Genomic DNA, 25,596 nt, shown 5'->3' on the forward strand with positions numbered 1-25,596 from the left:
CACAAAATGCTGGTGAAGATTTCAGGAACTTCCTAGATAATTTATTCCAGTACTCTACTCTGCTTAAGTGATCCTTAATGTCTGACTAGATCTTCTTTTATGCAACTTAAGTTTATTACCTCTTGCATTAGGAAATGCAAGAAAACGTCTTCCTAGCTTTCTTTTACATTTTTGAAGATTCTTAAATCTTCTCTTCAGACTTCTGAGCAGAGGATTGAATTTTTTCCTTACCAGTTGTGTTTTTGAAATGCTTAATCACCTCCACTACAATCTTTTGCATTCTTTCAAACTGATCCATGTATTTCCTGAAATACATTGACCAAAACTGATCCCTCATCAGTGCTGATTACAGCAGAATGATGACTTTGCACAACATTTTCCCAGATCTATTATTGTTTATCAATATGACATTTGTGTATTTTACAACATGATGCTGTTTATATTTTGATAATAAATAGCAACATAAGGCATAGGTTGGGTTGGACTTGATGATCTTAGAGGTCTCTTCTCTCATTATTCTGTGATTCTGTGATATATAAGTAATTAATTAGGCAAATCTTCTGATACTTGTAGGCAGAACACAGGTGAGCAGCTACAGCTGCCACAAAGGTATGATTTTGTTCTGTGATTTCAGTGCTATTTAATAAACAAATAGATATACATATAAAAATTATAATTATACATATATATATTTCTCTCTTGAAATATCTATATCTCTCTTATCTATATATCTATTTCTACATATATATATATCAATATATATTATATCTATCTGTATCTATACCTATACATCCATCTATCTCTCTATCATCCATCTATCTATCTATCTATCTACATATCTACATATAGATATATAGAGAGATATATAGATATAGATATATGTATTTGTTACAGTGTGGAGCAAAATATTGAGGTGTGACTGGAGGAGATGGGCTCCCTGTGAGGAGCTGCTGCAGGAGGACACTCACCAAGAGGGTAAGGAGCAAAGGTGTTCGGTGAAGACTGTTGCTCTTTGGTCTGCAGGTCAGGAAGGCCGGGAGCCTGGGGATGGGGTGAAAAGCTATCCATGGCTGATTTGCCTGCAGAGGGGTGCAAAGATAGATGTGGAGGGGGAGGCTGCTGCTTCATAAGCAGGGCCTGGGCCAGCTGGCGCTGGTGCTGCTGGATCTGCTGCTGCATGTTATTGATTGTACGTGCAACCTGCAGGGAGAGAGCCAACAAACACCTGTCAGTGGGCAATCCACACAAACACACTGCACCTCCTTACAAATACAAACTGCCTGTGCAAAGGGCTGAAGAGCTTTCCTCCAGCAAGGCTTTATTTTTGATTTTATTTTTACTCAGCACCCTCCCTGCCCAGCATTGCATCCCAAATTTAAGGATGCTTTAGCTGCTTTGCTGTAGTGTCACTGAGCCTCTCCAAGCTATTGAAACCAACCCTGAAGCAGAGATTGAGCTGGCAGGGACACCTACTTGCTGCTCCTGTTGTCTCATGGGTCCGGAAACGTTACGCTGAGCCTGTAACATCTGCTGCTGGATTTGTAAACGTTGGTACGCCTGCGGGGACAGGGACAGTCAGACACAGCACAGCTCAGCACGCTCCCTCCAGCTGCTCTGCTGCGCCACAGCACAGAAAAGGCCAACTCTGCAGTGCTCTGAAAACACTCCACCAAGCAACAGGAATAATCCTGTTGCAAATGCAGTTTAGAATGCATTTATTTAGGTCCCATGTTCGTTTTTAAAACAAAAACAACTAGTAAGTCCATATGGCAAAAAGTGGTCACTAAAGAGAGGAGCCTTTTTTTTTCCTGAAATAACTGTGACACAAAGCAAAAATTAAAATAGAAGTTTATGATATTATACAAATAGTATAAATACTGATTGTTGGTTTTGGTTTGGCCATTTTGAGCTCTGCCAACACTTTATAGTTAAATCAACTTGTGCTGCTTTATTCCCAGAAAAAATCCACAATTTTCAAGTAGCTGGCTTGGCAGCAAATCCTTTTGCAAGGTAAGTTTCTCTGAAACACTTTGATGGATTCATCTGTAATTTGATGAATTCAAAATCCAAAGGAATTCTGTACAAGTGTTTTTCAAGTAGCTGGGTACTGTTCAATTATTATGAGAATAATGCTGTGCTCCTCAAAACCAAAGAAAATAATCAGAAATGAGTAATAGTATCAAACACTGAATAAAAGAGTTTGACTAGCACACTGAGATCAGCAACTGAACTAATCTGCCATCTGTACTTTTATTTTTAACCCTGGCCAATACTGAGTTAACAATATCTCTTTTTAAAATATTCTCAAAATCCAATTAAGTATTTTCATATGCATAAAAAATAGAGATGTAAAATTAGCAAGCACAGCAAAAGTACACAGAAGTAAGCAGTTCTTATCACATGACATGTTTAATATACACTCCATTAATTAAAGGAAATTCACCCTAAGCTTTATTTTTCAGTGAGGCAAGTGAAGAAGTTCTGTAGCTAACTCAGGTGACCAGCACTGCCAAGATTTCTCTTATTCTGTTGTGGCACATGTGTCCAGTTTAATCTTTCCACTGACATGCACCACACAGGCCAGTGCTGTTTGTGAACACAGTATTATTCATACCAATAGGAAGACAGCTGATTTTTAGTTCCACTGATCAGCTGTAAAGGATAATTATTCCACAAATGACTATTTATAAAGCCTGAGGCAAAAAAAAAAAAAAAAAAATTACTGTGCTTCTTTAAAAAGAAATTTTACCAAAGAAATCAGCAGCTGATTGTTTCAAAGATCTGTCATGTCATTTAAAAATTTAGTCATTCTCCTATTTTATCTTCATGCCTTCAATTCTGATTTAGAGCTTGTCTGCCATGTCTTTTAACTTACCAGCTGCAGCTGATAGAGCTGGTTCAACATCGTCATATGCTGAGGATTATTAATTGGCGAGGTTAACTGTGCAGGGCTGAGACCAATGTTTTTTGCTGCAAACTGCAAAAGCTGTGCTTGAACCTAAAGGAGAGAAGAATGTTAAATACTGTACATTTACTTTTAACAGTGGCAACTGTGTGAGCCATTAATAAGAGTCACATCAGCTGGAAAATGTTATTATCACCATGAGCTATCAAAAAAATTAGCAAGAGGCTCTAATACAATCATAATAACCGTACTCAAGTGTTCATTTATAAAAAAAGAGATGAGAACAAATGCCTCAGAAACACCATTGTGCAAAAAGGAGCACGAGGACGTGCTCTCAGAGGTAATTACATGACATGCATGTGAGAACACCTCAGCCATGCCACATCTGCCTGCCTAGGAAACAAACAACGCAGACACAGCCAGGCAGCAGCAGCTGCAAAGCCTCAGGAGCATGACAGGGCACATGGGAAGAGTTCCAGGGAAAGGGAAAACGTCTGAGTGAGGTGTTGTCTGACCTGAGGGGATAGAAACTGAGGCACTTGAGCACGAAGACTAGGCTGGGATGAATTAAGAGGTTGCACTGGCGGTTGCTGCGGCTGTTGCATGGTCCTGGCTTGTGCTGCTCCGCTATTGCCAAACATACCCAGATTGCCACTCGGTATCTGCAGCAGGACAACAGTGACACAGGCACTTAGAGACACCATCAGCACAGAACCTGGGTGCTACTTGTCTGTGCAGGCTTCATTCTTAGTGATTAGGACAGGCAGGAATCAAGAGACCAGCACATACAAAGTTTAGAATTGGGCAGGGCAGAGACTGCCACGTACCCAACGTCCCAAACCCCCAAAACTTTGTACAGTTGCCTGAACAAAAGGCAGCTGAAGTTGAAGATGGCTTTTATAAGGATGCAGAACATTAGAGGGTCAGAAGATGAAAAATCAAAAGTACTTGCCAAAAATGTTTGTATTTGTACAGCAAGGGACAGGAGAATGGAGGCATTAAACTCACAGTAACCCCATCCTCCAGCTGGCTAAGCAGTTTTTTTTACTTAGTCATTTTACAAAGCTACTGATAATGGACATGCTATTAGTGGAGACTGCTTTGGAAAGATGTGCTGAATGGGCTGTAAGTGCTGGACAAGTATTGCCTTAAGAAAACTGACTTTAAAAGAATATACACAATAAAGAGCCACAACAGAATGATGAAGTTTTTCTGTGCTGTTATTTCATATCTTTGCTGGGACTTCTGTTTGATGGCAAAAAATCACCTTGTCATAATCAAGAGTACTTAATGGCTTCTCAGTCTCGTGGTGGTTATCAGCTATCACCCCTCTTCATCTCCTCTCCTTTTCTTTCCCTCTCAGCCTGTCCTACACAGGGGCAAAACCACCCCTTTAACTCACTGCTCTACCTGACCCAGGTGCTGGAAGCTCAGTTTTTGTTCTTACCACCTGTTAAAACTCTGAGATGCCTTGACACTTGGAGCAGGAATAAAAAAGCCTCCATCACATCATAGAACATTTCTACCAGGCAGGAAAGATGAATTAGAGCAATCTCACTGCCTGACAGTCTGGGACTCAAAAAAAGAGGCATTTTCCATCAATGAAGGCAGAGCCACACCAGGGTTCAGGGCTGTAAATCCACAGCACCACAGTCTCTTCTGGATGGAAATGTGTCATCAGCAGGCTAATTACAACTACACAGTTTTTATGTCCTGTAAGGTGAAACATTTACACAGCAGGCAGCTCCTCTCTGATATTCCACATGAACAAAGCTGTTGCACCTCCAGTTTAAAGCCTTTTTTCCTGGGAAAAGAGGCTGAAAGGCACTAGCAGCTACTCCAAGAGAGCCAAATTCCCCTGAGCATCTCCCCCAACAGCCTTACCTGTCTAGAAGAATTCAAGTTTTGCATGCCCAGCCCTGAGGCAATCCCGCCCAGGGTCTGATTAGGGAGTGCACTGTTTGAAAGGGGGAGCTTCAGGCTTGGTGAAGGCAAAAATGGTGAAGTAGTGGGCTCTTCCACTAGGCCGCCATCCTGATTGGAGAAAGAAAGGGTGAGCTGTGTGCATGCCAGGAGCCCACAGCACAAACCAGTCCCATGGAGACACAGGAGGGTGAGGATGAGTAAAAAGAGATACATAAAAAAAGGGATGAGTAACAGGGAATGGAAAGTATGGAGTGAAGGGAGAAGAAAGAGAGAAACAGGATTAAGGTACTGTTTTTGGTAAGTTTGTTGTATTTAATTCCCCAAATGCACAATCACCCTCACCCACCTTTCCAGAGGAAAGGAAGGATTTTAGCAGCTGACTGCAGAGCTATCATGTGGCCATTGCCTCCTCCCCACTTAGGTTTTCTCCTTTCTTCTCCACCAGATTGAAAGGAGGAAGAGGAGAGGCCCAGCACATTTCAGGGAAGCCCCTCTGTCTGTCTGGAAAACTCTAGACATAACCCAACACTTTAACAAACCCAAAACTTGGGAAAGGCCACATCAGCTTATTTGACACCAGTCTGGATTTGGTTCCACATCATAGCTCTGCTTTTAAAAACGCATTTTTGCATTACTCCCCTTTCCTAACTGAGACACACGAGCCACTTTTAATATTCACAGTGTGCTGAGTTATTAATACCCCACTCTGAAACATGACACTGCAAGGAGGCAATGAACACAAACCATCAAACCCAGGAATGACAGTATCAGCTGGGCAGCCTTCCTGAACATCCCCAGGAGGAGGCAGATTTTAGCAAGGCAGGAGGAGCCCTCTCTGCTAACTGGGCTGTGAGGAACCACAGCTGAGCGTGGATCTGATGCACAGGAGGCAGCCCCACGGGGGGGCAAACAGCCAGGCAGAAAATAAAATAAATTAGAGCACCCCCAATCAAACAGGTAGATCTGTGCTCGTGTTTCAGTGGGGCACTGAGTTCTATCTCAAACTGTGCTTTGATGTCTGGGAAGCCTGGGGTAAGCATGATCAAATAATACTGTGTACAAAGTAGGGCTCCAAAAAAAAAAAAAAGGCAGAGAGAAAAAGCTTTAATTTGCAATGTGCTGGGTTGGTGTTTTTCAGGTTGGTGTTTTTCAGGCAGTATGATCATTGTAAGGAAAGGCTTTTTAAAGTGGTGAGGAGCTTTATTTCAACTAATAAATTCAATGCCCCAAAAGACAGTGAGATACTGGTGAACCATTTTTGTTAAAAAGAAGCCCAGTCTGCTTACCACATACCCAAACAGATGACCTAATGCAGCAAGCATGCTCAGTGAATTCTATGTTTTAAGTTAATCCTGAAAAATGCATTTTCTACAGCTCTCCTTTGATGCAAAGGAAAAGTTTCTTTACTATCAGGCAAAGTGACACTTGACATCCTATCTGACTATCCTGAGGGGGACACTGACATTTTCTAATGATATCCCCAAGGCCTTTCAGCTTGAGATATTTTACATTCTACTGGACATCAGTCACACTCCACAAACAACTGCAGCTTGCATGACAGTAACAGGTTCAAGGATTTCTCTTTAGATCACAGACACATGTTTACAATTCTACCCTTCCCCCTTCAAAGTGAAAATCATTTCAAGCTTGGTGCTCACTCTCCCCTTCAGATGCCATTGTTCCCTATATGAACAGACCTACTGACCATGAAAAACCCTCCCTGCCCCCCAAATTTATTCAAGTCCTGCCTTACTGACATTATTTTTTCTCAATTTGGAAATAGCAGCACCAAGGATGGTGAAGGACAAGCCACACTGGAGACTCAGGCATTTTATTTCCAGACTCCTTCACATGTGTGCTCCTTGGCTGAATTGCAGCAAATGGCTTTGTGTGAGTTTGTAACATTTTATTCATATTCACCTAGTTCTGTTTTATTGAATTTGAACTTGTTGCACTGTGATGTACAAATCTGTGCCCTGTAACTGAACTAAAATCAATTCAATTAACATGAAGTATTTTACTTGGTCAAATTAAAGCACCCTTTAGCATTTTCAAGCCAGACTAGAGGACAATTTTACTGCTCACAGTGGTTTCTGACCCATTATTTCTCAGGATCCTTTATGTAATAATTGTTTCCTGAAGAACAATCTTTTCTCCCTACCCTTTCCTCTTCAGTGATTTTCTTACAAATTTATGTTACACTTCTTCCTCAGGCTACTCAATTAAAAATTGAATCATCACATTAATGCTCAATAACTTTTTTGAAGGGACTTGGCACACCCACAAAATCCTACTGGTAGCAGCATTTCCTACTGGAGTTATCTAACACAAAGCACCACACTGGTGGTTTTTAGGATTTTGGGAAGTCTCTCACAATAGTCTCACATATCAAATGTGAAAGAATGCAAGTGGAATCACTCAAAGGTTTTTAGTCTTATGAGATATGGACAATTTAGCAGAGGATGCCTGGACACTTTGGCAGTCACCTGCCAACAACTGCCACTTCATGAATCAAAATGTCTCAACAGATAGATGAGAGGCTGATGAATCTGACAGAGGTCTTTGTATGAAGTCAGTTACAGAAGTAGCTGGCAGAAAATACACACTGACTTCTTAAAAAAAAGATTGAAATTAAAAAATCCTTTCCTGAAAGAGGAAGTTAAAGTAATAAAATCTCATCTAAAATAAAGTTCTCTTCAAATCAAACAGGAATTAGGCAAAAGAAACCTGGAGGAAATGCAATAGTCAATGAAGTGCTCATCAAACAAGGGGAGATGAAAAAGGTTTCAGTCATTGGATCACGGGTGGCCAAGATGGAGCAAAGAAGAATTTAAAAGAAAACTTTAAAATCCCAGTGATCATTATCTAATTGTAACATCTAAAAAAGTTTCCCCATATTAACACAATATTCTCCTTATTGTCCCAAAGATGAAAACCAATCACAGTCCCCAGAGATTACTGGGGTCAGAATGTGAAGGATGAGGCTGAAAAAAACCCAACAAACACTGTGTTCAAATCAGAAACAAGGAACAGGTCTAGTCAGAAGATTTTTGGAAGATTTTTTGGATGCTGAGAGGTATCAAGGCTTGTAGACCTGGATTTTGCAGTAGTAGAGCAGAGGAGCCACTGACTATGAGGGATGGGGAAAAGGACACTTCATTTGTAAGGTGAGAATTTCAGAGTCCCAAGCCAAACTACATACTTGAGGAAAAGATCCCTTTTCTAGGTTTATTTCTGGTATTTTAAGGATGTTTCCAGGAAAATCTGACATGTTTTTCTTACAAATCTGATGGCTCCAGGAGGCACAAGGTAACATCTTCAGGCAAACCAGACACCTAAGCACGGCATACCTGCCACCAAGTGTGACAAAATGTGGTTGAGATCACGGATCAGGGCTGCATCTTTATTCCCTCAAGGCCACTGGATATTCTCCCTTGTCCTTTTATGGTGCTACAGGTCAAGATAACATCCTGAGGAATAATAAATTAACAAAGCACCGAGTGCTGAAGATTGACTCGGTGTGACATGGAATAAAGAGCACCTGCAGCAAGCAGAGAAAGCAAACACTCAAAGGTGATGTTGAATTGCACAGATCACTCCTGATGCAGAGAGAACAGGGAGTTCACTGGGTCCAGAAGCAAATGTCAGGGCTGGAAGTTTTCCCTCCTCAAATGTATAAAGTAAAAAAAAATATTAAGTGCTGGCTTTAGTTGTTTAGAGGAAAATGATGGTGTCTCAGTGCAGGTGAGCTGAGAGTGGTAACAATGAGCACACCATCCCACACTCAACTTGATGAAGAGGAACCTTGCAGAACTCATTGAAGACTCAGCAAAGCCAAGTAAGTAAAACAAGGAATGCTGGCTGGAGTGCCCTGTCCAGCTGTGTGGAGAGCTGACCAAGGATGACCTAAGCAGCAACAAGGCAGCTCCAGACTCATGCCCTGAAACAGTACCTCAAAGGGCAAAAAGGTTTTGGAGGAATTGCTTAACTAGCATGAGCTGTAAATCTGGAAAGAATTTCTTTGGAGGAATAAAAACTCTGTGTTCTTAGAGTAGAAACTATATTTATTTAATTCACTTAGCAAGTTGCTCAACACTGTGATAGCTAACAAATACAGTGTGGGATTATTTCCTTTGTTAGAGCCAAGTCACTGTGACAGATTATGCCTAGACTGATAGATTTTACTTACTGTATGAATATTAATGATTTTAGTGCTCCCTTCTCAATAGTTGTGTTTAACATATGTTTCAAGAATTATGCATCATGCTGCACATAATGCACCTCTCTCTCTGGCAAGAATTTCACTGCTGAAGATATTGTTATCCAAGAAAAGGAAAGGCTAACTGGCAGGCATGCATCTTTTGTGGCCTTCAATTAACACATTCATTAAAGTCTGCCATGGCAAAGAATGAGCTTTATATGAGTGGATTTCATTACTGCTCACACCCTGTACACAGCTCATGTGAAATGAATTGGTTTCAGCACAGTTTGTCAACAACACTGATTTCTGTGGTCAGAATCCTCCACCACCCATCTGTATGAACCTTTAAATAACCTGTGAAATACACAATGATATCTGAGATTCTTTTACTTATCAATAATTTTCAGGGGGATTCTTAGGGGGTAAGTTTCTGCAGGATTTCTGTCAAGGCTGTAAATTTCATTTCCTACTGAAGATTTAGCTGCCCTTTTCTATATATTCTTTTCTTTAGTCACTTTGAATCCTGGGCATCACAAACTTCTGGAGCCTTTTCCTCAGTCACTAAACAGTGCTGGAAAATTTGTCATATGTGACCACAGAAAGGGAAGCTCATTGGAGAAGCTTTTTATGACCGGGCATGTCTGCTCTAATACTTAACAAAAATACCTGAACTCCTCCTTTGTATTTAGGTACTGAAATTTCACTGACATTTCTAAGAAATCAAAACTAAAAGAAGAGAAATTAAGAGCCTAATTCGTGGAAGAGTTTGTACTCCTCCTTACTATTTAGGTACTGAACTTCCACTGAAATTTCAAAGAAGCTCAAAACTAAAAGAAGATAAATTAAGAGACTAATTCTTGGAAGATTTTGGCCTTGATCCTGCCTGATTGTGAATTTGGGCATGGGTCACTCACTGACTGCACTCTCATAGATTCCTGTGGTTAATTTTTTTTCTCTTTTATTTCCATTTCTAGTTCCACTGTGTTACTGATTCCTTAGCAAGCATTCAAGTGTAAAACTGGGGATGATCATTCTTTATTTCTATGTGAGAATCAAATCATTGCTCCTTTCCACAAGAACTGAATTCCCCACGAGACTGAAAAAATACAAGAAAAGTAACAAAACCACATTGATCACACTTCTTTCTACGCTTTGACAGTGGAAATCATCAGCATTTCTACACTGAGCACACTCTGACTCGTGCACCCTGTTCCTGCTGCCGAGCTCACCTTGTCAAGGAAGGTGGGGCGGTCCATGGAAGACTCTTTGGAGATTGGTGGTGGGCGGCAGCCAAGGGGTTTGGTGACCATCCCGTTATAGTCGGTCACTCCCATTCCACGCTTGTCCATTTCCACCTTCTTTTCCAGCAGAGCACCTGCACAGAAAAAGGGAAATATATTGGAAAAGGTGAGGCAGAGGGAGTTAAGATGCCAACAGCAGTTTGGAGAAATTGATCTTGCTTACAAAAGCAAGGCAAGAAAATAAATCTTTTCCAATTAGTCTGAGTATAATCAAGTGCTTATAATCATGCAGGGTTCCTGTGTTGCTTTAAAGACAAAAAAGTTACTTACACAGATACTTACTCATGGCCTGATCAAGATTCATACTGTTGCTCTTCAAGGCCTCTTCCGCTGGCTCTCTCTGTCAAAAACAGGAATTATGTTAAGAGGAAAAGTAATCATGTTCATGTGATTTCAAAGTAACCTGAGAAAACAGACACAACTCTTAAATACTGGGCTTAATGTTTACTCAGCAGCCTAAATAATGTCTGTGTGTGGTTTTTCCTGCTTTCAGCAATTCTCACAATTCAGGTATTTCGGTTTGTTAAAGAGGTACTGGCTCTACAAGGTGAAACACATTGCTCTGTTTAAACATCTTCCTGTTTTCCATGAACAACTCAAATATCACAATGATGTGACTTTCTCTAAGAAACAACCCAGCTATACTCTCATTTCACCTGTTTAATGAAAAAAGAGGATTATTACTGCACTTCAAAGTAATACCTGTTGTTATAAAACTATGAACTTCAAAACTTATCCCAGTTCATCTCAGAGCATTCTACAGGTTTAGAGCAGATTTCTAAAATCACAGTATGTGTTTAAATGCAGGTCAGAGCTACTTCCTGGCCTGGAGACTGAAGATCTTGGTGTAGCTACAGTCTGAAACAGCCACAGTCAGAAGTACAAGCTAAAAGCTAAGGCACAGTGTGCTGGCTGAGCACTACTCACAGGGAAGCCCATGTCTGTGAGCTGTTTTATCAGACGGTTCATGATCCAGGCCTCATCCTGCTTGCTAGATGTCTTCATGCCCTTAGTAAATAAATGGGAGATTCCATTAATGGGCTGCTTGCCAAGTTCATTGTAGTGAGATGTACATAAAAGAAATGGTAAGTGGTTTTTATTAATAGCACATGCTACTGAAAGATGTATTAGTACATTAATTCAGAAAGTATTGAAGAACCCTCCGAGCAACGCGACTACGATTCTCTTCCCCCAAAAGTGTAAAAATTTATCTCAGCTGAATAGGTGTTCAGTGCACTATTTAGTATTTGATTTGCTGGCCACTGAATTAAAGCCACCTTTGAATTTACGTATTTCATTTTAATCCTTGGCAGAAAAATATAACGAAATAAAGCTGAAATAGTACAACACTTCCTGAAAAACATTCCCAAAAACAAGTTTGCAACCTTGAAGTTAAGAATGTTACTCAGTGTATTTTCTTAAAAACAAACAAGAGCGTCTAGATAAACACCTTTAAAAGATCTTTGTGCAGCTTTTCTATCACAATATCCTTAAGAAGTCTCTTCTTTTCAGTTCTCCAGAAAGTACCAAGGGACAAGCGCGGATTTGTTTTGGGCTGCGGACAGTACAAGAAACAACCATACTTGATCAAATCACCGGCCTAACTGTTGGCTAATGGATTAACAAACAAAGTGGCTAAATGCATTCCCAATTCCTTTAAGTTACAGCCTGGCCTTGTCCTGAAATAAAGACTGTGCAATGGAAAATTTCCTGACACAATTGTCTATGTTCTTGGTCGGGTGCAGCATTAACACAAGTTCACTTTGTTCTCTCACACACACACACCGTCCTCACAAACAGAAAACAGCTTTTTGTGTTAAACAGCTCCATCACAATGTTTGCTTTTCCACCACCATGGCAAGTGTCTGAGAGCCCCCTTAACACCTTCTTCTCTTTCTGTTCACACATTATCATTTCTTTAGAATACATGGAAGCTTATAAAACTTAGAGAAAACAAAGGCAACAACAAAACTCCCGAAGCATCTGACATGCCTAAATTCAAAGATCTCCCATTTTCCCCCGGAAACAAGGTAGGCTGTACTTGAACCACTGTAGTGGCAAGCTGTGCTTGTGTTCAGGTGTCAGAGGTTTAATTTCAGGTGAAATGCACCAGCAAATTTGTGACAACTTACTCTACAAACGTTACACTAATTCCACTCTTGCTAGAGAGTGTCTTTATTTTTGTCTTACCTTTTGAAGTCCTTTCTTCGGGGCATTCCCCCAGGAATTACAGGAGGAGCTGCTCTCTTGTGAAGCAGTATTATTCCACATATCTCCTTCTTCATCTTCCCACTGACTAGTACTGAGATTCACATCATCCCCACCACTGCCCCAGCCTTCTTGCATAGATTTTGAAGCTGGAGGGAAAGTGGGAGAAGAAAAAATCTTATTCAGTTTCCTGCAAATTTCACAGAAATAGTCTTTTGTGCCATATCCAGTGTGCTAACGTGAGCATTTTCAAGAGGTTCATCACATAGCTTAATTGGCATTAAAATGGTAAGAATGTCTTCTTTGAAGCTAGCAAAAAAAAAAGGAAAGTTCTTTAACTCAGAAAACATCCAGCAACTTCCAAGTCCTGCTTTTCCCAGAACCAGTAAGAGTCTGTGGTCATGGCCACTCCACTCTCCCTGGAACAAGGAACCAAAGCTTGAGCACACATTTGTTAAGTGCTATTTTGCTTCCAATGAATCTCACCATTTTACCTACCACATTTTTCCACGAACAAACCAGATTTCCAAGTTATTAATGCTCAGACACTCATTCCCATCTTGAAGAATGGAGTCTGAAAGGAGCTTGTGGGCTGCAGGGAACACTTCATATTCAGTGATGAGGTTGTGTCACCTCAGTCTGTTTTATTCTGTTTACTCTGTTTAAAGCTGGGATTACTCATCTTAAGAGCTCTCACTCCCCCTTTTATGTTTTCTGGGAATTCTAGCTACGTCTCACTATGTTATTTTGCAGGAGTGAATCTCTACACAACCTCCACAGCCAAGAGGAGAGTCTAAAGCAATCCCAGTGGCCCTTAGGACATTCAGAGATGGAGGATATTTATTAAATACCACGAGTTAAGAATCACGAAGCAGGAAGTTGTTCAGGATGTTCCTGAACCTGGCAACAGTTTTAATGGCTGAAGAAAACACCCACTCACTCAGTTTAACCCAACATGAGGTTGTTATGATTACTGGTTCTCAGGTGTTGCTTCTCCTACCAGAATCAATTCTATCTTGACTGTTCTCCACTGCTTCTCATCCCAATACAGGTTTCTTTCAGACTCCAAGGGTTTAAGTCCTAGTCACGTTCTTCTGCAGTTTCACAGCTTCCTGCACCTCTGCCATGCTGCTTTTCAAACACACAAAACTACTCTCCTTTAGATTTCCAGATGGATGCACTATATTCATATTTTTTAATTAACTTGGTATTTGGATTAGTGTGGCCTTGTGACAGCTAACACAGTTTTGAGAATGAAATCACAAAGGCCACCTGTGACTGAAACGCGCAGAGAAGCAGAAGTGGCAGAAGCAAACTCCTGTGTCTGAAATGCAGAGAAAAGCAGAAGTGGCAGAAGCAAAGCCCCTCCCCTGCCAGGACAGTGTGTGTACCTGGTTTGCACAGTGCTGGGGCAGCAGCTGGAGCGTTTGTTCTTCCATAGGTCCCTGCTGGCTCGGCAGGATTCTCTCCCCACCCGGTCCCACTGCTGGGGGGCTTCCCCCAGGCTGAAGTGCCATTATCAACTGCAGCAGAAGGGGAGGAGGGCTCTCCCCAGGAAGCTTCACTCTTGGTGTGGACAGCAGGCATCTCTCCCCAGCCTGCTGGAGCAAGGCAAGGAGAACAGTGATGAGAGGAAAGATTTCTTCATCAAGACATTCCAAAAAAGTTCAAATTTTGCTCATGAGTTTCTCTGGAGCGAGCATGAACCAGTAAGCACATACAGTGATTGCAGTTAAGTGTGTTTTTAAAAATCCCTTAAATTTGGTCTGCAGAGCTTTTTCTTAACACAGAAAGAGGGTTTTTCTCCACAGCCAGGAGCAACCAGGCTGCCAAGTGAGCACCACACTGGTCCCAAGGAGCAGCTGCTCCACCTGCCCAGGCCAGGATTCCAGAGACCAGGACCCCAGTCTGAGTTGGCCTTGCTTCACTGGAAGATCTTAACCTATTTTAATTCCTTTTCACTGTTTACAAACTATAAAATCTCTTTGCTCATGCCCTGGCAGTAAGATGCTGTTTGATTGTTGCCAATTTGAGTGAAGATTTTCTGTGCTGAACGTATTCCTTAAAGCTTTTATTATGCTTACCTACCTATCCCTCATCACTGACCCTCTACATTAAAATAAATATTATTTTAAGGGGAATTAATCAAGACTGCAATGAGGATCCATAATCAAACCATGGGGAATGGCAGGTGGAAGCCACTGTTTTCCTACAGAGTATTACATGAACTCACTGGAAGACATAAGCTACTCCAAAGAAACAGCCTTAGTCTGGCTGGCCTTGAATGTAATGCTCTTAAATCCATCTGACAGGATTTCAGCCCTGCAGCTGAACGTGGCAGCAACAGCCACAGGGCTCCTGAGCCCACAGAACAACCTGACCAACACAGCAAAAGGGTAAACTGAATTTACAGCCATTGTTACCAGAGATTTTCTGGAGAGAGGACAGATGGAGTTCAAGGTACTTTGGAAACAAGCACAATGAGAAGCACAACAAGCAAGAAAACAAATTTCTTACAGACACCTGACACTAACCTATTTTTCTACAATTGTAAAAAAAATCCCATTACATGACAGCCAAGATCTTCACAAATATTGTAGAATTTGGTCTGCTTAAAACTTCCACTGGTAATTAGATTGCTAAATTAGGAACTTGTTCTATTTTCACTGCAGATGAATGTTATTAAGATGAGTATTTTCTAAGTGAATGACCAGATGCTGCCTTGCCACAGCATTATTTCCACAATGGTATCTGTAAAAATACTCTGGAAAGGTTTCAAAAAGCAGGAACAACATTTTCTCCACAAATTGACACCCAGAAGAGGCAGGGAATGGCAAGTGAGTGTCTAACACAGTACTTTGAAATACACTGGAATATCCAAACATAATGGTTCACTGAGCAGCAAGTCCTTGCAGAACTCACTGAATTCCACAGAATTCCCCTTACCAGAAACTGCAGGAGCAGCCATGGCCAATAACAACTCAAACATTGCCTGAGAGAGAAAACAATCTGTACATTGCTCCTGTGCTCCTGCATTATAGATTTATGTTGGGCTCTATTCCTTACAGCCACTGCAGCTCTCTCGGACACTGATGCAAGTGCAGGTGGCACAGGGAGTGTCAAACTCTCCCCTTTCAGCTTCAGAAAACTTCTCTACCAGCAAGAGGCACTGAATTTAAAGCAAGCTCCTGAAACAACCCAAAATGTCACTGTTTCGTTCGAGCCATTTCCATTTGAAACAAAAATACCATGGTTTAGGCTTGATCAATGTACCTCACATTTCTGGTTATTTTAAGGTGTGTAAAGAAGATAAACTGGCAGATCCACAGATGTACCTAAATGAACCTGTACTTAACATGACAGCTGCCTTGGTGTGGCACCTGAAATACTTATTTCAAGGTTCCTGCTTGTATTTTCAAGCCAACTTTATTTAAGGGAGGCTTTATTTGAGTTTCTGCCTCACTATTCAGGAGGCAACTGGCAGACAACTGCGTGTATTAAATCATATTGGCAGCTGAAAAAGATTAACTGCAGGCAAAAGAAACACAAAACATCTCCACAACACCACCCAGACTGCAAACAGGGACAGTGCAGAGCATTAACATCTCCCTGACTTCATGCAACCTCTACTGGAACCTCTACCTAATTCATTTTATTAAATCATCCTTAAAACACAATTCATATATTAAAAGCCAAAGTGTGCTACTCTATAGAATAAAAACCTCAAAAAAAAACCTGGTTCCTCTGTTGCTCTTAGAAATTCAACAACTTCAACTAAAGGCCACAGATGTGTCATGTCCAAATTATTTTAAGTGCTTTTAAATGCACTGAGCAGGAAATAATATGGGATTACAAATAATGGGGGAACCATTGGAAACTAACAGAAAATAGTACAAGTACATAAATGCAAACAAAATAGATCAACAAGAAGTTTTCCAATTTATTTTAACAGATAAAATTAAGTGCAGGAAATTAGTAAATAAAATCTGAAGTTAGTAAATAAAACCTGAAATTAGTAAATAAAACCTGAAGACTGCTGGAAAAATAACCTGTGCACTGCAAGAACTACCCTGTCTGTAAATTCTGGAGCAATTCTCAATTGCAAACCTGTTTTCCCTCTGTGTAAATACTGCTGTCCCAATGCTACTGCCTCTGTGCTATCTTCCTATGACTCCAAATGATTCTGGTTTAGAAAGTTTAAAGGTGAATAAAGTTATATTTTTCAAAAAATGATGCAAAACTCCCCAAGGCTGTTGGGAAGGCAAACCAAGACCTTTGAGTAGTCTCAAAACCTGAACCTGCCAAACATTTTCAAAAGTTCTGCCTGGAGAAAGCTTCCTATTTTCTGATGAAAATGATACAGATTTAGGCTCTCCTGGTATAAAGCTCCTTAAAACCCACCCAGATCTGCACAAATGTTGTTTCACAACAGAACGTGCTCCATTTAAAGGCTTCTTTGGCAAGAAAGTGAGGTTTTAGTGCTGAAGTTTTTAAATATTGTTAGAATTGCAAGAAATGAAAAGATCCCAGTAAGTAATAAACATGGACACATTGGCAGAGCTTTGTTTTACAGAAATAAAAACATAATTAACATTGGGCCACTGCCAACAGGAAATCCTCAAGGGAAAGTGAAATGTTAACTAAGCTGTGGCAGGATGCAGTTGTTTTCCCTCAAAATAACCCTATAGCTATTTGGATGGCAGAAATTGTTTTCTTTCAAGTTGTTGGTCCGTGATAAATACCAGAGCACATGAGCACAATACAGGCAAACCAAAAGATTACAATTTTATATAGATAAAAAAAAGATATTAGGCAGAAAAGAGTTTGTTTACTAATTACACACTAGTTATTCTGGGTTTGATATATATATATTTAAGAGCCATATACAAGCCTTAATCTTTCAAATTCTCATTTTCTGAAAGGGACTGCAGTTCATCACTGAGCATTCAGAAAGCTCTAATTTGGGTTTCAGCAGTGACATCACCCTTGTGTGAAAATGGAGGGCAGCTCTCTCAGCATCACTGGGCTGCCCCCCAAACCTGGCTGAGCACCCACCAGAGGGTTTTAGGTTTTCACATGAGCACCCTAAAGGAGCCCAAAGCTGAGCTGCTTTCAAATCCATTCTGATGGAAGTTCAAAGTAAGAAAAACACTCCCATGTGAGCTGCCACTTAGTGGCACAGGATTATAAAAGGAACAGAGATGTTTGGAGCTTTCAGAACTTAGACCCAGTTCAGGTTTTTAAAACCCAAGCTCCTCACTCTCTAGTAACCACGACGACCTAAATTTGTGACCTACAATCCCCACAGGGAAGCCTGTGTTATCTTCTGTTGTTTCTTTCCTCAGCTGGAGGATGCTGGAACCCTGCCAGGCTCTCCTGATGTAATGAGCAGGAAAGCATCAAACCCACTCCTCAGCACTTGGAGGGAGGATCTGATGCTGTGTGGGATCCAAAAATCTCTTTAAATCATTTCTGTGGGCAAAACCTTTTCTCATTTCTTATTCCCCTCATATCAAAGCTGCATGAGTTAGAAGTGTTAGGCAGAACTATGCACAAGTAATTTTGATTAAACTCCAATCTAACCCTAACCCACCAGCTTTATACTCCTCTTTCTAAGTAACTCACCAGTGCCTTGAGAACATGTTCCTATAACCAGCAAGGACTGTATCTATCATATTACCTATCCCTTTCCCTCCACTTTTTTTCCTCTTCTTTTCCAATGGAAAATGAAACTCTAAAGAGCATTCTTCATTTTCATCAAGTGTTTACCAACATCTGCTTCCCATCAATGGCTTTTAAGTCCTGCCTTCAAAGGATCTGAGAACTTCTGGGGATGGGTGACAACTTGAATAACAAGACTGTAACTTGGCCTCTCTTTCCAAACTAATAAAGCATACACTTCAATCCCAAAAGGAACTGTTAATCCTTTGTGTACTCCTAACTAGGGCTGTGCAGCAAAATTAAAATCCACTTCTTTGCCTGCAGGACGTGTGACTGTGACAACTTCCATCTGCCAACTCCTCCCTCCTTATGCAGGAATAAAATCCATGATTCCTTATTCATTATACTCCCTGAAAGTGACTGGCAGAGCACGTCCTGACCCATGCAGGTGACAAAATGCCCATGGTAACTACAGAATTCAAGAGTTGCAGGATTTTAGATGAACACTTAACCATGCCCTGTGGCACAGGCTCTAATAACAGAATCATGCTTTGCATGGAAAAGAACTGCTGCTGGATGAACTTTGGTTGTGGACTGCAGAAGTCTCCTGGGGACAGGATTCTCTGCAGAGGCTGCAAACACACAGCCAAGAGGAGAGGGGATTGGAGTATAAAAAGAGTTAAACAGCACAACTCCAAAGTGCAGGGCCCTGTCTGCGTGGGAGGCGAGACACTCACTACTTGCTTCCCATGTTTTGGCTGTCCCGGCTGGGAGATGATTTGTGGATGTTTCAGGTCTGTGTACATTTCCACCAGAGCACGAGGATGCTGCTGTGCAGCTGCCATGTGCTGCCTGCACTGGGAAAAGGGGCCTCCTGCCCTCCTGCCTGAAGGGAAGGCACTGGGATCCATCCCTTGGAATTGCACTGCTGCTCTGGGCGGGAGATTAGCCCTGCTATGGTCCCTCTCTGGCACAGCCACAAGCAAACACAGCAGAGCTCAACACACAAGGGACTGCTCCTTGCTTCCATCTAGACAAAAATCCTTCCAAATATTTCCATGTTTGACCTTTACACTTGTACTTTACCAAAAATTGGCAATATACTTTATACTTGTACTACACCCAGAATTGCTGTACTATACCAAGTATAAGGCTTCATTTATGACAACTACAACCTGATTAAAATTTTAATGTCAGAACCATATTTTAAATTGTCTTCACTATTACTCATTTTGTACTTTCTTGCATGCTGACTTTAATATATTCTGAGAGCTGGCTTTGCTTATCTTGGAAATTAAAAAAAAAATAAAAGAGAAGATCAAAGTTTTGCTTATCTTAAAAGATCTTTGAATCTTTCTAGCTCACATTTTTCAAGAAGCCCAACACCCACTTGAACCTGGTTGGGACACAACTTGACCAGGTTGGTTACATGTTCATAGGCAGCTTTCTAAATATGTAAACAAATTGCTTCAAAGAAACCCTTCCTTTGCTGCTGTCCATGCTCCAAAGGAATCACTGCAGATTAACACCAGCTTTTAAATCCCATTTTCAAAATCTGAAGGGCTCAGGACCGTTAAGTTTTCCTCTCTATGGTGTTAATTATTTAAATAACATTAACAATGCATTGCTGTGTATGAACAGTTTCACAAGCACCAATGTAATTCTCCAAAAATCACCTTAATGAAAAACAAAACCTCACCCAAACCCAAGCAAAAATCCACTTTCATGATACTTCCATTACAATTCAGGAAGCAGAATTCTTGTTTCATGGGTTAAGTTTTAAATATGGATTAAATAAGGTAGTCACATATGTTGGGCTGACCAAGTACAAAGCCATTTAAAGATTTCTCCTTCTGGAGTACATTATTTCATTAAAATAGGTACCCTCTACTCTTAACATATTTGACCAGAGTGGGGAACCTAAGAGTATTTTTATACAGATATTAAAGCAAATTTGAAACATTCCAAAACATCAAAGAGAAAAAGGATGGGAATGAGAGAACAAATCCCACTTGGAAAAAAACGTGGTTAAAAAGTCAGTACTTAGCCATGACCATGATGAAACAAAAACTTGAAAACAAAACTCAGATGTAAAATTTGAAGGAGTACTGCATTATTAGATTTATTTTGGAGAGGTCTGTGGTCATTATATAGATACGGGCTGGTAGTGTAACTTTTATTTAAATACCTCTCTTTTAAGCATTTTCCCCATTTTTTATGGATTTTTATTCCTTGCTGCTTGTCTACAACAGCACCTTGCCTTTGATTAGAAGAATTCCTAAATACCTAAACCTTGTCTTTGAAACACAGCATAAGTTAGGATAACCTAACTTCAGCCACCCTGAACATCAACACCTTGAATCAGTCCTGCTTTTTGAGAACCACACAAAATCCAGAATGCTGCCTATGCCCGACCCCTGAGAAGGGAACCATTTCTTCATAAAAGACAACAAGCTGGACAGAGAAACAACAGCAGCCTAAATTCATGCAATTGTTAACAAACATCTGTTGCCAAGAGATGTTTTGCAGAAAAGAAACAGATGCAGACTGCCTAAACACACTGAGCCTGCGCAGTGGGGACAGCAAACAAATAACAGAAGAAAGGCTTGCCAAAATCCCCCAGCCTCTCAAATGGCTGAATCAAAAAGTGTTAAAGAACTGTGGAAGAGATGCTAAAAATGAACATGGATCCACAAACTAAGAACTTACCACGCTACTGACCAAATATCCTTTCAAGCCTTTCTTACATTCATTTAGATTATGGAAATTTGTGTCAGGTTCCACGGGTTCTGTCCTCTAGACGAGACAGCTTCAGAGTAAAGGAACAAACATATTCTGGACATAAACACGGATTTCTACCCGACACAGCGACAGGACAGACAGCATTCAGCAAGTGGTACTGGTACAAAGCATCTCTTAAACCTGTTTTATGAAATGTTTCAGAAAACTGTTGCCATACCTGGGCCAAGCAGCGGGGACCGGTTCGGCTGGGCACTTGACTGGTGCGATGGCTGAGGTTCAACCATGTTGGTGTTGATAATGGTGCTAGTGGTGGTGGTGTTGGTTGTGGTACTGCTCTGAATTATAGGATTATTTCTATCCCACATGTTTACAGTCTTGTTGTTGTTGTAATTTGGGTCGCCCCAAGCTGAGGTACCATCATCGATTTCCATCTTGCGGCGAATGGACGGTGGAGATGGCTCTTCCCAGCCAGTTGCCTCACAGTTCTCTTTTTGTTTGGCTGGCACTGGCCCACCAACCCACCCTGACCCCGTCTGTTTTACAGAAGCAGCTCCTCCCCAGTTACTCACATTGTTGTCCTGGGGTTTATTAGCCCAATTTTGTTGGGGGCCTGGCTTTAAAGATTCCCCCCAACTTGTACCTGTATTAGCCTTGCTGTTTGTGCCATTCCCCCACCCACTGGTCCCAGACTTTGTGGAATCATTCCAGCCAGACCCCGATCTATTGTCAGAATCCCATCCAGATCCATTCTTCTTCCCATCACCCAAGTGTCCAGGAACAGATGATGAATCTGTCCAGTCTCCACCTCCTGAAGTCCAGCTTGGATTTGATTTCTGTCCATCTCCCCAGTTTTGAGATTTGGGTTTCTGAGGTTCACCCCAGGTAGGTGATTTGTCCTCCTGATTTGCGGTCCCACTCCAAGTGTGGCCGCTTTTGGCAGCAGCAGCATTATTAACAGTAGTAGAGCTTGCTGACTCTCCCCACCCCCCCGGGCCATTTGGTGCTTTGTTGTTATTGTCTCCCCAACCTGTATTTGTTGGAACAGCTGCCGGTGGAGAGTTGACCCACCCAGATACTGAAGAGGTATTTGTACTGTTCATGATGGACCCATCGTTCTTCCCCCCTGAGTTTGAAGATTGAGTAGCTGCACAACCCCAGGCCTCAGTTCCATTGTCATTCTTCCGTTCAGACCTCGGGGACTCTTCAAATTCCCAGGCAGTGTTTTGCTTCACAGGGGTCTGTCCCCACCCCGTATTGGACAGGACCCTGGGGTCAAGGTCATTTCTTGGCAACTGAACTTGCCCTTGGTCTATCATCCCTTTGTCTCTCCTCCTGCCCTCTCCAGCCCCCTCCCTCCCGGTACTGCCTTCATTTTGACTCCCACCGCTGTCGTTGCTTCCTTCACTAGCCGTGGTGCCAGACGCCGCAGCTTTGGCCCAAGAGTTCATTTGTTCATTGCCCTGCTGCATGGCAGGATTCGGACTGGTAACGCTCGAGCTATCCCACCCTGTTGATCCTTTCCCATTGATGTCGCTATTGGAATGCTGGTTCGGGGGCTTGCCCCACTCCCCGTTGACACCGTTGCTGGCGCTGCGGTTGGGGTGGCCCCAGGCTCCCGAGTGCACACTGCCAACCCCGCCACCGCCCCTGCCCCAGGCCAGGACCCCGGGGCCAGAGGGAGGCCCCGAGTCCCACGCGTTCGCTCCGTTTCCTTCCTTCTGCACAGCGCTGCTGGATCCGTTTTGTTTAGCACTTAATGCTGAGTTCACAGTGTCTCCATTCCCCTGACTGAACCCAGAATTGCTGTTTCCTGCGGCAGGATTACCTGGGGACATCCCCCATACTGAACTGCCCATTCCTTCACCACTGCCCCCGCTGACTTGAGAAACCGCTGTTCCGTTAGCACCAGGAAGGCCTTGCAGGTGGGGCGGGATGATGGCCCCCATGCCCACGGCCATCCCCCAGTTCGGCAGTCCGTTTGTCTGCATTGCATTGATAGGGTTTGGTGAAGAGTTCATGGGGTTAGTGTTATTTGGTCCATCAGTGTTAAGGTTCTGAGGTTGTACGCTGAAAGACACATTCTGAGAAGTGGACGTTTGTGGTTCTGTGCTCTCTTGCGGCAGCAAGTTTCCCCAAGCACCTAAGGTGCCTGTTGGGTTCCCATTCTGGTTGCCCATGTTCTGACCTATGGCACTGACTGGACTGCAAATACTGGAAGGGTTGCCTGCTCCCACAGTTCCTTCATGTCCAAGTACAGGCCAGGCAGCTGGATTGGCATTAGGGTTAAGGTTAAGATTAATGCCAGCATTCGAGTTGGAAGCACCCCAGCAGTTCTGACTTCTACCGTCTCCCATCATGTTGTCCATCTTTCCATCCCCACCACTGGCAGAGCAGTGAGCTAGGCCAGAGCTGGAGCCCGCAGCCACCCCCCACACCCTGCCCGAGCTGCCGTTGCCGTTGGCTCCACCAGCTCCAAGGGCACTCTGGTTAGAAGTGCTTTGGACGAGTGCTCCGTTGGCGCCATTATTGCCATTAGTTTTCTTTGTATGTCCAGTGAAGTTGCCTTGGGCACTCCCTGTAGCCATGCTACTGTTCTCTGAGCCACAGTTGGAGGCAGAGTCAGTGTCTGTAGTACATTCTGAGGCAGACTCAGTCTCAGCTCCGGTAATGGAAGGCCACGCTTCCTTGTCAGTCCTGTCTATTATCACTTTATCCCAGCTGCAGTTGCCTTCACTCCTGAAAGCGGGCTGCTGTCCCCAGTGGGAATTCTCATAATGGTCTCCCAATCCACTGTGGCTGAGATCTGAAAGGATCCAAGGTTAAAAATGAGTCCACTGTTCAAGCACTGCAAAAGCCCTCTATTAAAAGCACTGGTTTACATCACTAGTTACAACACTACATTCAGCTAAAATTTAGAGTACGTTCTCTAACATAATACAGCAATTTTCCTCACTACAATGGATGGAGCACGATGCTCCTATTAACTTGTTTGGGTTTTTTTTTTAATCTGACAAAACTCTCAATTAAAATAACTGAACAATTTCATTATAGAACAGAGCAAGTGTTTTGTAGCCCCCAGTGTACCAGTAAAAATAATAAGCAGGCAATAAATAAGAAGAGCAAATATACTAATTTATGTCAAAAGTCTAAAAAGCAAATTTGGAAAAAAACCACAGAAGAGTACCTAGCAGACTCTTACCATTTATTTTGACTCAATTCTCATTCTTCAGAGAAACACAATGAAAGTGCATCCAATAAAAAAATGTAAAATGTCATCCTGCCCTGAGATATTACATACACACCCACATCACAACACACTGAATTCACAGTGAATTTCGGTTTGCAACCCTTCCTGGAAACAAAGAAACAAATCCAGACAGCAACCTTTACTGTTAGGTGCCACTTATAAACACCATCAATGTATATTTTAGCAGAGAACTTGGGCATTTCTAAATAACTGACAGTTTAGTCAGGAAACTTACCTCTCACAGGCTTTGCTCGTGGTTTATACATCATTTGGGATTTGTACACACAATCCCCTGTGTCCCCAAGTCAATGACAAGTGATGCTGTGCCTTTTCAGCACTGTCACATCCTCAAACACAGACACTAACCCAAAAAATTAACCAAGAGCTCTTGAGCAGCTGCTGGCTCACCAGGGCATGACAATAAACTGGAAGGCACAACACGTCTCATGTTAAGAACTCAAGCTTTGGTCAAGGTTTTGCATTTCTTTTCCATCCCAATTGCTCTGTACAAGATTATTTCTCTCAGTTTCTTTTGACAGGAATTTGGTAACAAGTATTTCAGGCTGATCCAAGAGAGCTGTATGGGAGACAATCTGCAGAAGAGCTCCTCTTAACTGCTTGCACATATCAAAGAAAAAAAATTTGGATGTCAATTATTTTTACTTGCTTTGAATCTGCTGAAACGTGGCTTCTACTCTTTTGGTGAATAAAATGAATATTTTTTTGGGGAGGAAGATGGATGCAACAAATCTCCCAAACACACTGTTAACAACGAATGCCTAATATGAATTAATTTAAATCACAAATATGTTGGTGTGATTAGCTCCTCTAATTAGAGGTGTTCTGATACTGCAAAATTTACTCCCAAGATGAGAAAAAGCTCTCTCTCTCTCTCTCTGACAAGGTCTTGTTCACACATTTTACCTGTAGCTTTTTAAGGTGGTTGCTTGGTTGCCTTATGAAGATTTTGCAAGATGAAGAAATAACATGCTAAACCAACCCAGATTGGCTTTTTAAAAAAAATGTAAATTAATTGAAGCAGAAGAAGGGATTTTAGAGAAAGGAAAGCAGTTTTAGTTCGTCACCTATCTTCTCATGATACCAGGGAAAGACCTAAATAATCACAGAAAATAGAATTGCTTGGGTTTGAAGGGACCTTAAAAACCATCTCATTCCACCCCCTGCCATGGGCAGGAACACCTCCCATTGTCCCAGGCTGCTCCAAGCCCTGCTCGACCTGGCCTTGGACACTTCCAGGGATTCAGGGGCAGCCACAGCTTCTCTGGGCACCCTGTCCCTTACCACCCTCACAGGGAAGAATTTCTTGCATAACAATTGACAAGCACATGACAAATCTGAAAGAATGTGAACAGAACCACTTGGATTTACCTGGATTCCTTCCTCT

The 25,596-nt window shown here is 41.9% G+C and overlaps 1 protein-coding gene across 4 annotated transcripts in view; it reads right to left on the reverse strand.

The window, feature by feature from the left end:
- Positions 1-25,596, reverse strand: part of TNRC6C (trinucleotide repeat containing adaptor 6C) — a 103,408-nt gene that overhangs the window by 16,282 nt on the left and 61,530 nt on the right. For 2 of the 4 annotated variants that reach the window (XM_084218670.1, XM_084218668.1), the window contains exons 5-16: positions 21,162-23,747; positions 13,933-14,142; positions 12,524-12,690; positions 11,784-11,888; positions 11,261-11,341; positions 10,616-10,673; positions 10,262-10,407; positions 4,790-4,939; positions 3,421-3,567; positions 2,876-2,998; positions 1,474-1,557; positions 969-1,200 (exon numbers count right to left, since the gene is read on the reverse strand). In XM_084218670.1, coding sequence (XP_084074796.1) covers positions 969-1,200; positions 1,474-1,557; positions 2,876-2,998; positions 3,421-3,567; positions 4,790-4,939; positions 10,262-10,407; positions 10,616-10,673; positions 11,261-11,341; positions 11,784-11,888; positions 12,524-12,690; positions 13,933-14,142; positions 21,162-23,747 — 4,089 coding nt within the window. The remainder of the gene's footprint in view (positions 1-968; positions 1,201-1,473; positions 1,558-2,875; positions 2,999-3,420; positions 3,568-4,789; positions 4,940-10,261; positions 10,408-10,615; positions 10,674-11,260; positions 11,342-11,783; positions 11,889-12,523; positions 12,691-13,932; positions 14,143-21,161; positions 23,748-25,596) is intronic. The other 2 variants (XM_084218669.1, XM_084218671.1) reach the window with 2 other exon arrangements.

This window comes from Fringilla coelebs (genome assembly GCF_963513975.1).
Source record: "Fringilla coelebs genome assembly, chromosome: 19".
Lineage (NCBI taxonomy): Eukaryota > Metazoa > Chordata > Aves > Passeriformes > Fringillidae > Fringilla > Fringilla coelebs.